The sequence below is a fragment of the Rattus rattus genome, chromosome 2, assembly GCF_011064425.1.
Source record: "Rattus rattus isolate New Zealand chromosome 2, Rrattus_CSIRO_v1, whole genome shotgun sequence".
Lineage (NCBI taxonomy): Eukaryota > Metazoa > Chordata > Mammalia > Rodentia > Muridae > Rattus > Rattus rattus.
Genome location: NC_046155.1, coordinates 49,605,774 through 49,621,300, shown reverse-complemented (window position 1 = coordinate 49,621,300; position 15,527 = coordinate 49,605,774). Strand labels below are relative to the sequence as shown.

The window sequence follows — 15,527 nt, the reverse complement described above, 5'->3', positions numbered from 1 at the left end:
TGCTGAGAGCCCAGTTGGAGAAGTAGACTATGGCAGGGGGGAGGGCAGGCAGATGCCTTTCTCTGTTTTGACAAGATTTGGTATCGGATGTCAATGCAGCTTTCTTCAACCTGTGATCTAGGCACAAGAGGCTGATACCTAGCTGGAGGAAGCCTAAAGCTCAATTGCTAAATCTTACCATTACTATAGAAGTTTTGGATAACTAGGCACATTCATGGAGCTACCATTGCAGATTCCTTTCCATTCTGTGGCCCTGCTGTCTGTGGCTGACTGAGATGGAGGAATTATTGGATTCTCCATGCTTCATGATAATGCCGTGATGCCAGGTCACCTAGAAGGCCTTTATAGAAAAGACTTTTAATCTGTTACTTGGAAAATAATGTTAGCAAATGAAAAAGAGAATCCTCTTTTTCACCGGATCTGAACAAGGTCTGGGGCTGTATTAGAGGAAGTTTAAATGCAATGAGTAGCACTAGCTAGTGATAATAATAACTACAGCCACATCTGGTGTCCAATTTTCACAGTTCATTTTCTTCCGTTTGGTGGAGACAGGGTGATAAAAGGACACAATAGCTTGGGGTGAAAATGTATAGAAGCTTTTCTGCCTTCCTGTCCAGAGTAGCACCGCGCACTCTGTTCCCTTCTAAAGCATCTCAAATGTGGCATTATTTAGGGGGGCCGTTTGGTTCTCTGTTTCTATTTCTGTGTGGTATGAGTCACTGTGGTTGTTTATTGAAGTAGTGTTTCCTCCTTCGCTCTGAACGTTTCGCAGCACGTTGCATTCTCTGACACGGTTCCATTTCCAGTGTCATTAATTGAGTAAGTGTTACACGTTTTCTCTTAGGAGAGTAGCTTTACCCTCCCCTCCCTCCCCTTCTACTCAACCTGGGGACTCATCTCTCCGATTGCAAAGACCAAGACAAGCCACTCCACCTTCATCGCCAAAGCGGGGATCTGCTGGGGCACAATTTGCAATCTAAGGAAAACCCCCAAAGGCTACAGGAGACCTGCTGATCAGAAAAGAATTTCGCTCTTGTCAAGTACATCATCCTTCATGACCACTAACTTTGTTTTTTTTTCTTCTTCTTCTTCTTCTGTTGTTCTGTTTCCTATTTCGCCAGGAAGTATTTCCATAGTTGCTGAGAATCAAAGCACAAAAGAAATCCCTACCTATGTAAATGTTTGAATGGAGGACGCCAGTAAAAACAAACAAACAAAAAGTAAATAAAAATAAAAACAATCAAAATCCAAAATAACAAGTAAACACTCTCACTGCATCGGAACTTTTAAATTCTTCAGACACAGACAACAAGGGTTTTTAGCTTTAAGCCTGTGCATGTGGACAATACTTTGAGAACGTGTTTGGAGGGGCAGTGTACAGGTGCTCTATTTTAATGGAAAACACTCCCCTCCCTCTCTCATCTCCTTTTCTGATCGGTCGTGTTTGTAGAAAATTCATAACATATACAGGCCAAGGAAATCTGCATGTATTTTTGAAAATATTCTTGGCTCTAGATTTAACAGTTCTTTTAGCCCTAGGGGCTGATGGTGGATTAGCCATCCCCAGCCTCTTCCTAAAACCACAAAGACATGCACAGGATGAAACCCTGAGCTGCTCTCTGTGTTCCTTAGTGTCACATTTCCTTTCTAAGTTAATGTTAGTGGCTCCGTTGGTCAGCACCGACCACAGGCTGCTTTCTCTCCAGTCTCTGTGGCCACAGGGACAAAGATGCTAGTTAAAGATCCATACCCATGGAGGCAGGTTCCATAGCAACAGAAGGGAGGCTGGGAAGCAAAGCGTATCAGAAACAGAACTTTGTTTCTTGCTCAACTTTTCTCCTTGCAGCTTTCCCTATTCCTACCCCCAAGGAATGTAAAAAAAAACAAAGACAAAACACAAGTGGGATTTTTTCCCCAGTACTTACTTGGTACCCTACCTTCACATTCGATTGTCATCCATGTGTGAACATGTTCTCTCGCCATCTTTCAGGTTTTTATCCTCCCTGTTCCCCGTTATCTTTTGATGCCTCTCTCTTTGTTTGCTCAACTGTGTTGCTAGATTTTGGATATTAAACCTTATATTTCCTAAAACTGGCCCAGCCTACGCCAACCTTACTCCACTCACAAGTCTTTAGCTTTATCAATTTTGTACAATCTTAAGCATGCCAGCTCCCCTGCGTTCTAGCCAGGCTGCATTCTGCACAGCTGGCTGGCTGCAGTTACATTTCCCCTCTATCTCCTCCCCAAAAACCTTTCTTTGCCAAATACCTCTGGTTTTCCCACATGGAAGCATACACTGAGTGTTAAAGAGTTTATACATCCATAGTAGTCCAAACCTGGACATGTGCTTTGGAAAGGAAAGCATAGAGATGAGCAGTGGTGGTTCGTGCATTAACAAAATCTTATGTGGTCCAATTCTAGAAGATTCTCTTGAGAAATGTTTTGAAAGTATGACTATGCTGGAAGGTAATATCTTCTGTGATAGTTGCTGTTATTTGATATTTCTGCTCTAGAATAACCATATTTGTAAAATAAAACTGATTTTAACCTCAAGGAGAAACAGGTTAATGGACTTAATATAAAGAGTATTGAAAAACCTATACAAATCCGTCTTCTCATATATTTGAAAGAGGTTTTGACCATTTAGGATGATCTCACTGATTCCATGTATGTACTCGAATCTTCAATTGTCACAGTATTGATAAAGAAAAATTCAGTATAAATGGAAGGGTAACTGCTTACAGCAAAGTAAGGCTCACTCTCATCAGGGCTTCGAAGCAAAAGAAAACCAGTTTCCCTAGAGAAATCATGCAAGAGGCTCACAAAAAAAGGAGCAGGGCTCCTGCTGAAGTTCTCATAGTGACTGAGTTCTCCTTCATTACTGTGTACTAAAAAAATCCCAATCTCAAGTTGGGATGAAAGTGGTAAACCACTTCCAAAACCTACCATCCCTTGGCTGTGTCCCAAAGCCAAGAACAGGGTATTGTCAAGGGCCTTGGTATATCCCAATGATCAGTATGATCCTGGCCCTTGAATGGCTGATTCAGCGATCAGGTGACTTTGCCTTATATGGCTGAGGCAAAGGGAGAGGAGGAAAGCTGGTGTCAGAGGTTAATCAAACAGAAAGCTTATGGTCGAAGGTGCCCCATGTCAATATGGTCAATTTTGCTTGGGGACATAATCAATCAATTCTCAACCTGCCAGGCTTCCTATCTCATAGGAAACATCTTCAGTGATTATTCTCTTCAGTTGGAGTCTTCCATATTTAGTCTGGAAGACAAAAATATTTGGAAACCAAAATAGGTCCATTCAAACCAGCACAGGGAATCCTCAGCGTTGCAGTTCAATTGATTCTAATTTAAAAAAAAATTATTTTAAAAAATGAACAACATTCTTGATCTAGCACAGTGCCTTGCCTAGAATAACATTGTGAAAATTTGTTTGTCAATAAAAGGACAATGAGTGGGTGAAGAGACCTGGGGAAGAAGGATCTGTAAGTCTTCATGTAAAATAGAGATGGGCCTGAAATCCCTGCCATCTTGGGCAGTACCCAAAGTGGTCAGCTACAGATTCAGCTTCTCCAGTGTGCTCATGTGCCTTTCCTCAAAGCTCCCTCTCACCTGTAGGTTGGTGAGGCAAGGTACTTCTTAGAGAGGACCTACAAGTCCCTATAACCTTGGCTTATGGATCTCAAAGTGTGATGCCTAAGCCAAGATAAGAGTGTCACTTACACTTGCTTGAAATGCAGATTCAAACTGGGCTAAAAACAGACCCTGCTATTTTGGAAATTCTAGGGAATCTTTAGTATTATTTTTTGATTATGAATCATGGCTATCCCAACCAAATGTTTCACCAAGCCATCCAGGTGATGATGATACCTATGCTCAAGTTTGAGAACCACCATACAAGGCCTTGCAGCCAAATCCCAACAGGAAAGGAACATTTAGAACCTACGAGTGGGACGGAACCAAGTGCCTACCTCTCACTAAAAGCAGGTGCAAACACAGTGAGGACTTTGGTGGACTTAAGGTCAAAGGAGTGCAGGGAGGAATCAATAGAAAGTAAGATTCAGGGCAAGCTACAAACTGGATACTGCAACCTCTCTTAAATGTCCAAAGGGCAAACTGTGCACGCTCTATCCTGACCTTCCCACCAACGTTGTTTCCCCCCTTGCCTCATTCTAATTGGATTCCCAGTCCAAATTGCAGAGGTTTGCTTTGCTTTTTCCTCAGAAGTTCCAAACAGCAACTTTGAAAGCAGTGGGGTGCTTGGCAGCCATTGTGTGTTGTCCCGGATCCCAGCTGAGCATTGAGACCCCTTCATTTGCCAACTTCTTTTTATAGGAAGCCAATTAAAAAACATATGAAAGTTTTCTTATAGGATTGGAACTACTTCTAATTTTAAAATGACTTTTTTGATGTATTTTTTTGTTAAATACTATGTAGTGTAATGTATAATTGCTCTTGTTTATTGCTTTTACAATCATATTTATTAAACAGATAATGTCTCTAAAGTCTTGGCCTCAATGTGTTCATTTATTCTAAAACATGGTTTGGATTTTTTTTTAAAAAAATAAAATGATGTAGTTACAAGATTTCATGAATGCTAATTGTGTGAGCATACATTTAGCTCTTTACCCTCGTGTGTTCCACTCACAAACTCCTCTACTCCCCAGGTTCGTTCTATCTACATTCCAGTTAACTGTAGGATGTCTGTCCCATTATAGAAAGAACATTGTTGTACTTAAAACTCACTCCAAAATGGTTGCTTTGGAATGAGTGATAGGTTCATTGTTACTAGTTTGAATTTTTAAACTATTAATGAGAAACAAAGCAGTTCAAAACCTTGGAGTTAGCAAAGGACAGAAGCTGAGGTGTGCTAACGCCTCCTAGGGTGAAATGGAAAGAAAGGGCTTTGCCTTTGGAAGTGGAGAAGGGGCTTCTACATCTGGCTGTGCCAGGTGTGTGACCTTGGCCCAATTGCTTCATCATCCAGAAGCTACCATGGCTCCCTACGTATAAGGAGGATGGAGCTGACCTCTTCTGGCTTTGTCATTCTCGGTGTGTGAGTGATTTCCAAAAGAGTCAACCTGTAGAAGAAATTCAGACTAGATCCAAACATTTCCAGGCACTTGGCTCACCTACATAACTGAAATCTTGTTGGATACACATTGTTCCTTATATTCGGTCTACAAACACTAAGCCATCCTTTGCCTTCCTGAAGGGCTATTGGGTTTAGAAAGGCAGTGCTAATTAGCCCAGTTTCAGAATGCGTGGTAGCCTTGACTATTTTTAACCTGCCTTTAACCTCCCAAATTAAGTTCTCTGCTCCCTCTTTCTTTTACAGACGGAACTGTGCTGTTCTGTCTCCTTAGGGATGCTCTGTCTCTCATGTCATTCAGGGTGAAACCAAAAGGCAGAGAATGTCTCTAGGTAATTTACACAGAAGTGATTAAGCACAGGATTTGTTGTGTAAGTAACAGAAGAGCGAACATGCCAGCAAAGAGCAGACAATCCTCCAGAAAGAGCCCAGAATTTCCCAAAGTTGGAGGATCACAGGCATCTCCAGAGTCCGTAGGCCAAGACGACTGGATTGAAGCTGAATTCGCAGCACCCAGGTCTGGCTGGAGCTGGAGCCACAGAGGAAGCAAAGCTAAGGCCCAAGCAGGGGAGACAGGAAGGGATGGTTCTTTTCCTCACTCTTCTCCTCGAGGGCCCTAGAGCCCTTGGTTGCCCTTGATGAGACCGGGATTAGAAAAAGTCAGCATAGCGGAATGTGTTTGAAAGAACAGACCAGTAAGTGGTAGAGCACCACTGGGAAACTCAGCCTAGATCAAATGGAGAAAGCTCCCCTGGCCTCAACAGAATAAATGGCTGTGCCCCTCTACAGCTTGTTTGCCATGTTAACATAATTAGATGGTGGATATCATGCTTGTGTGAACAGATCCTGTTATACCTTTCTTCCCACCGTGCGTGTTTGAGCAAAGACCTACAGTTCAGCACACTCTTTACATTCCTCTAGCATCTAGCACTGGACATTGCCATTAGGGGGCGCTAGAGAAATGTTGGATGAAACTCAACCTTTACTTTTTAGCTTAGCATTATCTGTGAGTCCATTTTATTTAGCACTGATCTCTGAGGTGGCTTCACAGGGCAAGCCTAACCCAGCCAGCACCTCTAATTACGTGTCCAATTGCTGTTTGTCAAGAATCAACACCTCCCTGCCCTTCTCCTGGGCTAGCTTTCAAGCTGCTGTGTTCAAGGAGCTATTCTTAGACATTAATTTAAGGAAAATAATTGCTGTTTAGAAAAAAAGGAAGGCAAGAAGCTAGCTAGAAAGTGGAATAAAAACCAAAGCCCTAAATTGGGTTTCTGAATCCTCAGAAACCGGTTTGCTTCTTTCCTAAGGAAATCATAGAGATGAGTGTTTGAAAAATTCATATTTGAAACTGGCAAGGTAACTTTAGAGGGTAAACGGGTTTGTTGCATAGCATGGTCATGACCTGAGTTCAATCCACTGATCCCACAAGGTGGCAGAAGCGAACTGACTCCCAAGAGTAGTGCTCTGAGCTCCACATGCTCACAAGTGTGCATGCATTTGCACACATGCACGCGCACACACACACACACACACACACAGTACATAATTATTTTTTTAAAAATATCATATATAAAGGAAAATTCATGTTTGGGTGTTGCTTGCATAAGAGAATCCCAAAATAATACCAGGAGGAAAAGTTGCAATAGCATGGCTAGCTATTATAAATGTTGCATACCCTGCTAGGAATCTGTGGTTTGCAGAGTATAGATATGAATTGATCTATATGTGCAGACATGGCTATAGGCAGGGACTGCACAGCTGCCTCCATAGAATGTACATGCTAATGAGGGTATTAAAGAAATTATGTCACTAGCACATATATTGCTATCTTACATATAAGACAATGAAATTTAAAAATAAACCATGCTAGGCATTAGAGTGTCAAAGGCAGGAATAAGGGCCAGGTGAGTTTGCCTTCAGAAGCAAAAATGTCTCTATGTCCCAGGAACGCTTCTCTTGGAGCCGAAAGGCTGAAAACTAGAGCATCTGTTGGGATGAAAAGTGCATTGACCCAGTTTCCAAATTTAATCCCAGGACCCGGAGACAAACACAATTAGAAATTTAAAAGATTGAAATAGTCTATTTTATGGGAAAATTGACTTCGAGTGCTCAAGAGTTCGGCCAAAGAATCCCATAGAGGAAAGACAGTTGGTTTTATTAAGAAGCATGTGTGTTCAAAAAAAATCACCACACTGTGAGATACAGCAACAATAAAAGCTAATTAACAGGTAGTAACCCTATTAAAGCGGTAGGACGGGTTATTTTTCCAAGTGCGGGTAAATACACAAAATAAGTAGTACCTTAAACAGTGTGGTTGGTAGTTTAAAAGTAATTTGATTTGGCTTTGGCATTGTACCACTCTAAAATCCCAACCTTCAGAGGCAGGAGGATCGCCTGTTGCCTTAGTTACTTAAGGAAGCGACCCTATAAGCAAAACAAAGGTGAAGTATTCAAACATAGCAGCAGAAGAGGAGAGGAGGAAGTTAAAAGAATAAGACAGCCTTCATATCCATCATCATTGCAGCGAGAGGCCCCCAGACGATACCAACAGCTTCGCCCCCTTCCCCACACTTGGAAGCAGCACATAGTTCATAGTTTTGCAGCAACTCACATTGGTCAACCTAACTCTGACCCCAAAATGGTTAAACTATTGTCAGACTTCACCACAGAGGGTTGTGTGAAGCCCACATTTGAGATTGTCTGTGGAAGCCAAGGCAGGGGAAGAGGTTTTAAAGGTAAGTATCCATCTCCAGATAATAAAATCATTTCATGAATAATACTATGGTATTTCAAGATGTGCATGTTCGTGTACCCGCTTAAAAATCTTGCTTTCATATTAACAACAGCTTTTAGGTGTAAAGAAAGATTTAATGAATTCGTTTAAACGAATTAAAGACATTGTGACCGAATCATATTTAACATCGATGGTTTCCATTAAAATTATTTTTCTAGAGGCTGGAGAGATCGCTCAGCGGTCAAGAACATTGGCTGCTCTTGCAGAGGACCCGGGTTCAATGCTCAGCACCAACAAGGTGGCTCACAGGCATCTGTAACTTCAGTTCTGAGAGATACGACACCCTCTTCTGACCTCCATGGGCACCAGGAACACACGTGGTGCACAGATTTACATCCAGGAAAAACACCAATACACATAAAATGAAAATAAAACGATTTTTATAAAGTACTTAGAGGCATAAGAAAATTTTTATGAGATGTGAAGAGAGGAATTTAAGACGTCATGGGGTGAAATAATAGTTTGTATAGAAAGCACAGGGCAGAGAGCATCTCAGCGATAGACTTCTTATTTGGCTAAAACGCACAGTGTTCTGATTCAATTCTCCAGTACTGCATATATATTTAAAAATAAAGAAGAAGACTGGATGGAAATCAAAAAGTATAACCCCTTGCTATTTCTAATTCCCTAAACCATGGATGTTTTAATTCCCTTCATCTTTAAAATGAACATGTAGTCCTCATAGACTTGGACTAAACCTATCTTAAATAGGAAACAAAAGGAATGCTTATAAGGAAATCTATATGCCTATTGAACCCATACCTTAATTATAAACTTTGTATATAGTCCCTAGGAAGATCACAATTATTGAAGTGTGTAATTATTCTCTTCGAAAACTAAAAATTAAACCACTCCGAATGTCATTTTTATCAATTGAAATTCATACTGAGATGAAAATATTACTATGCTGTTTTTGTATCTGTAATCTGTGAACTTTCTGAATATATTCTATTCATTTTTAATTAAATTTTTAGGTTATCGTGCAAAGTAATGAGTTTCATTTTGACCTTTTCTCACATAGGTGTCATTCTTTGTTACCATTTGTTACCCCCACCACCTATAGTAAACTTTCAAGGGTTCAAAATTCTTAAAACGTATATTCTTACAACGTATGTACACATGAACACATATATGCAGAATCTTATAGAACATGAATAACAACACTTATAGCATAAAGATATGGTAAGTAATTTAAATAAAATTGCATAGCTCAATGGTAGAAGCAAGTGCATACTTTTACATTATTTAGGTATATTCACACATAGGTAAAATCAACTCATGTGTTACATATGAAAGGAAGTAACATTGATCAGTTATGGTTCATAAACACACAGGAAGGTGTGCTATGACGGGACCTGGACCTATCACTCGCACTTCTTTGTTGATTCCAACCCAATGCTTTTCGAGGATTGTGTCTTTCTTCAGTCCTGATGACCATCACCAGTTAGAAGGAAGATGCAGACAGAAATGCTGTTCTGAGGTTGGATGTGGAAGTTGTTGCAGATCCCCCCACGTCTGTGTCAAATTCTTAGTTATCCAGTTGATTTCCTTAACCAGCAGCTGTTCCCTTTACCCTGTTTCAGTCACTAAAATGGGTGCCAACCCTCCTTAAGCAATAGGGTTAACAGTAATTCCCATACTTGACCAGATATACACACTTGAAAAGTGGCTAGGGCTGGTCTAGCCAAGTGAGTACTGAAGAATTAGAGAGAGGACGTTCTCATTAGCTAATGCCAAAACACAGAGGCAGGTCTGACAATCCAGATGGAAGCAGACTTAACATCTGTGGTCATAACAGATGCGAACGAAGGTTGGAATGTGCTGGAACACTAAGCATGTGGGCCCAAACGCTACCAAGATTTTAATTCCTAGCACAAGACTTCTGATTGACTTAAAAATAGATTAAACATAGAGAAACAATGAAGAAATTGTGAATGGAAGATACAGTAACGATAGTAGAACGAGTCTCATTTTTAAAGTTGTATATATCACTTTGTACCCACTATGTTATTTAATCTCTACAAGGAGTCCAAGAGAAAAGTGGGTGCTTTCTGTCGTGGTAAGTGAAAGTGGAGTTCAGAGAACAGGGAGGACTCCTTGTGATCATTGTGAGAGTGACAGAATCCTCACTGGGCCTGCTTCCATCAGGGCTCAGCTGTGCGACAGATTAAACAAGGGCTGCTCAAAGCCATGAGAATCATTTTCCAATGTCTTCATGTGCCACATTTCACATGGCTCAAAAGCCAAGCAGATGCAATTGCCCTCAGCAGTGTGCCTGGCCAAGGTTCTGTCTGGAAGAGTGCCCAGAAAAGATTGAATTCACCCTTCTCCTCTTCAGAGCATGGCTACTGCTGGAAAAGTAATAGATATCTCAAGGGACTAGGAAAGCACATCCTCTCACCAACTGGAGAAGAGGAGAGGAGATGAATCTCTCTCTCTCTCTCTCTCTCTCTCTCTCTCTCTCTCTCTCTCCTTTCTTCCTCCCTCTCTCCTTCCCACACTCCTCCTTCATTCATGAGATGGAGTTTTCCCATAGAAATAACCACAAGACAAAAAAAGCAGGAAAGATTCTGTTTACTAATTTCTCATAATTCAAAAGGCTACCTAGTACATCATTCGTAAGTTCTACATGTGTTTACAAGTTCACTATAAGCATCACTCATCTATTTTATACTCTTGGGTTTATATAAAAATAATCCATATAGATGTGAGCCAAGAGATAGCAAAAGGCTTGATAAAAACAGGGTCCAAAAAGCCATTAGATAGTAGAGTAAAAAGGGAGTGGTCTGGAAGATATTTACTATCTTAAAAAATAGGTAAATATATTTGATTAAAATGTGCAAATATTGAGATAGACATGTTAATTGGATAATAAGGGATATAACATTGAAAAGCTTAATCACACTTCAAAGGTCACACAATCCTTTGAAAATATAGCACAGTGTTTACACAAGGAAAAAAGTATTCTTCTAAAAGCAGACAACAAATCCTTGGCTAGCCCGTGCTATTGAGCTACAGAAATAAAGATTTATTCCATTTGACCTGACTTGACATGAGACACAGAGGAGGTGGGCCATCTAAGCTCTGCAGAAAGAATTGGTATTTGTTTCTGCTTCTAGGAAACAAATGGATATATAAGAAATGTGTTCTATATACCAACACCAAGTAATCTGAGAGCTAGCAGGTCATATTGCCTATCTAATACACACACACACACACACACACACACACACACACACACACACACACACACACATCGACGCTTTATTACACAACAATCTTCCTAGTGATGGTTCCACTGATCCCACTTTCATGTTCATATAGGAGGCTCCTCTTTCATGGACTTATTTCCAGACTAGACTTTCCTTCCTCACCTTTGCACATTTTACATTTTATTTTTTTTTTTAGGAACACAGTATTAAGCCTTGTGGTTTTGTTGTTGCATGTGAATACTTTTCATGGAACATTTTCCTGTTTACTTGGCTTTGTTCTGGATTTTTTGTGTATTTTTTAATACATTTTATTTCCTTTGAGAATTTCATACATAAAATGTATATTTTGACCATATCTGATTCCATATTTTCCACTCCAGCTCCTCTTGGAACTTCTCCATTATGATCCTCTCTTACTCTCACATTTTCAAAAATTTAACATTGGATTTATTATTGCTATCCATATGTACATGAGTATAGGACATGCATGTCCATGTAGTGTGGGCAGTCTTCCAAGGGTCACACTCCTAGCCAAAGGTAATATTTCTTCCACCAGGAACCATTAACTGGCAATAGCATATCAACTAGGAATGGAGATTCATGACTTCTTCCTCTCTCCATGCTTGTTCACTAGCTGGATTTTCTTCAGGTCATATATAGGTAGTTTGTATATGCGATTATGGTCCCATCATGCCCAGAAGTTACTGTCTTTTAGCAATTCTTTCCACCCTCTGACTCTAGCAATCCCTCTGTATTGAGGAGAAGCGATGTGGTGTTGACTTCCCATTTTGCACAAGAATATATATGCCTTGCAAATAGGAAGACCTAGTTTGAGATATCCTGTAGTATCATGAAGCGTCTTTCACTGACATGGGAAAGAGGAAAGAAGAAGACTGTAAAGATTGTGAGTTGAAATGAGCACTGCTGACATATTTCTTGAATTTAATACAATATACAAAAAGGAGTCAAGCACTTGTATTTTGCTACGTCAAACCCCAAAGGCACGATATTGGCACAATCAATAATAATATCATGCTGGTAAACACAGTCCGGGTTGTGGTGGTTTGAATAAGAATGTTCCCCATGGGACATGTCATTGTTCCCCAACTGATGGGGCTTCAGGAGAAGGATGGGAGTGTGGCTTTGTTGGATGAGGTGTTCCACTGGAGCCTGGCTTTGGGAGATTAAAAATTTATCCCATTTTGGTTCCCTCTCTGCTTCCTCCTTGTGGTTCAAGATGTATACTCTGAGTTTCCAACTCTAACCACCACCACGTGGTCACCCTGCTGTTATAGACTCTTATCCCCTTGAACTATATGTCCAAACAAACTTTCTTCTCTAAGTTGCCTCAGTTGTGGAGTTTTTGAGAGCAATGCAAAAGTAGTGCATACACAGGTGTCTGTATTGGGTTTGTAACAACATCTGTCCTTACAGGGCTGCTTCTAGAAAGGATGTTATCAGAAACAAATTATGATGTCCTATATGCTGTTCAACTGCTGCAAGGATAGACCATGTCCAAGGCTACTCTTACAAAATAAAACACTTAACTGGAGGGTTGTTTCAGAGGATTAGTCTATTTATCACCATGGTAGAGAACTTGCTGGCATGCAAGTGATGGAGACATGGCTAAGAGCTCACATATGCTCCACAAGTTGCAGGCAGAGTAAATGAGAGACCAGGCCTGGTATGGGATTTGGAGACGCTAAGCCTGTTCCAGTGACAGCTCCTCCAACAAGGAAAGACTTAATCCAATGAGGCCATGTTTCCTAATCTTTCCCTCATCATAGGGAGGCCATTCTCATTCAAGCCACCACACATAACATCTAAATTCAATGGGCCATGTCAAGATATGTCAGGAATATGATGTCTCAGCAAAAATCTAGCAAAGGCCAAGTGCTCACAGCTGAACCAGATGGTAGGCAAGAGAATATGCTGGATTCAGTCCATATCTGAGTGTCTTGAGATAATCCAAGGCATACCAAATACTCCCAAAGCCTTATAACTTCCTAAAGATAGAGCAAATGAGTTGGAGAACCCAACACAGGTTTTAGTTTTGGCTGAAAGATGGTTCTGGGACACTGTGCATCCACTGTTTTTCAAGTTGTGATAATAGAACTCCCCTCATCTTCAAAGCTTCTTTGACGTGACATAGAACCTGACACAGGAGAATTCACACTCATTCATTATTAGGTTCATGTTTTCTCCTTTATACTACCCTTCCTTTGGGACATATGCAGGGTAGCTTTAGAAGACAATGTAACAAGGGAACGTGTAACTAACTCAGGCTTGGCACTCTTTCAAGCAAACCTTTTTAACGTGCCTGAAAGCTTGTGTGTTTTATTCCAGAGCACAAGTGATAATGTGTGGTAAGCAGTTTAGACAGACACAGCGAAAGCACTTCCAGGTTGGATTATAAAACCAACAACAGTGGCCTACTCTTGAGTTTCAGAATGACAGTTTTTGCCATGCATGCCTACAAAGCAGAGACAGAAAGTAACCCAACAAGGGAACATATTTCAGAGCTCAGAGGACAATGCTGTGAAGAATCAAGCCTACCAAACTGCTTTATTAGAGTCACAGCCTTGGAGGATTGTAGAGCTTAATGGTTTATAACAATTGTGAGTGTGTATGTGCGGTGAATATGTGTGACTATGTTCTTGATCATATACATATGTATGGGTATGTACACAGCCACACATACATGTATGGATGTCAGGGGTCTATGCTATGTGTCTTCCTTTGTCACTCTTCATTTTATTTTTGAGACAGGAACTGAATCTAGAGTTCATGAACTGGCAGGGATGTAACATACACACAAAATGCTAGCAATACTCCTTTGTACTTTCCAATGTTGAAAACCAGAAGCTGAACAAAGATTATTCTTCATTGATTACCCAGTATTACGGACCTTTTAAACATAAAAATTAATGAAAACATTTTACCCAAGGAGAAATGATAAAGAATCGTACTTGAAGGCTGGGTGTGGTGGAGAATACCTCTAAATTAAACATTCAGAGGCATATGCAGTCTCTGAGATCAAGACCAATCTGGAGAACATAAATAGAAGCATGCTAGCCATGGAAAGTCAAAACAAAGAGTAAGCCTTGATCCTAAAGAGAAGCTAGAGACAGAAACTAAAGCCCCAAAAACTAAAATATTATGAGCAAGTGAAACAGAAAAAATGGTAAGTATTGTTTTTCTTCTAGGCTAGATATGTAACACAGAGCAGTTTTGTAATATGGGCAGTTGTGGACAGTTCTAAGACACAACCTTTTGGTTAAATAGAAGCCAAGGCAATGAACCTTCCAACAAGATGGTCCACACCCTGTAGCTCTAGAGGACAAGGGCCCAAAGTCAACAGAGGAAGAGACAACACCTCTTGTGTTGATGCAAAGCAAAGCTATACCAGTGACCTCACCAAGAGAAATATCAAACCACAGAAAGAATATTCTTATTTCTGTCATATCACCCTGAAGTTATACATAGTCCTGCACTGTAACGCATCCATGCCAGCATTTCCTTAAGGATGATGCTTGTAAATGGTGTTGAGAATAAAAGTCTCCATGGTCACCATGGAAAAACTCCCTGCATTCTTCCTTAGAAACAAATACAAGTTTCACAGAGCATCACATACAGGAAGTAGATAATCTCCCCAATGGGCTGAAACGTCTACTGCAGTGGAGTATTCTAGGCAATGAAACAGAAGAGATGTGTTGGTAATATATTGTATAAAACCTTGAATACTTGACTGAAATGATATGCCTTTTTCTGAGTAGGAAATTCAATTGTAGTTCCTCTGGAGGATTTTTGCATCCAGATGGAATGATCAAAACCCCATTGTCGGAATTGATTTTACAGCAGATATAAAAGACAGGTGTTACAGCAGTTATCTATTGCTACTTTAAACATTAAACCGAAATTTCTCAGCTTTAAATAACCAGCACTTTTAAAAGCGCAGTTCTTATGAGGTAAGGATTCAAGAATGAGGAAAAGAAAAGCAGTCTGACTCGGGATTTCTCGTGAGACTGCAGCCTTGCCGTCAGCTAGGATTACCATAGTAAGAGAACGCACAGACATACATCAATGCCATGTCATTCACGAGAACCTTATCATCGTTTGGGATACTAATTGTGGGAGAACCCTGCTAATAAGGTCGCAGTCCTCCATGTCGGGATGGCTCTCCCTTTCTCTGGAGGGATGCCCTTGCTCTGCGTGACCTCAGGAGCGTGCTCCTGAGCACAGATGCCTGGCCTCGTCTGAAAAACGACCTTGTACAGACCTGTGCAAGTGCTGCATAACCCAGCACGCGAGCCCCTCTCTGGCTTCCCACGTGATAATTAAGTACTATGTTATGAGCAATTAGCCCTTTCCACTCATACCCGTAAAAGCCCTCATATACCCAAACCCTGGAATAATAAAGC

General features: G+C 40.6%; 1 protein-coding gene across 4 annotated transcripts in view; it reads left to right on the top strand.

Annotated features, from left to right (window-relative positions):
- Sorcs1 (sortilin related VPS10 domain containing receptor 1) overlaps positions 1-8,987 on the top strand; it is a 507,144-nt gene extending 498,157 nt beyond the window's left edge. For 2 of the 4 annotated variants that reach the window (XM_032892181.1, XM_032892178.1), the window contains one exon: positions 1,122-4,513. In XM_032892181.1, coding sequence (XP_032748072.1) covers positions 1,122-1,143 — 22 coding nt within the window. In that variant the 3' untranslated portion in view covers positions 1,144-4,513. Of the gene's footprint in view, positions 1-844; positions 4,514-8,052 lie in introns of those variants that run through there. The other 2 variants (XM_032892179.1, XM_032892180.1) reach the window with 2 other exon arrangements.
- The last annotated feature ends 6,540 nt before the right edge of the window (positions 8,988-15,527 follow it).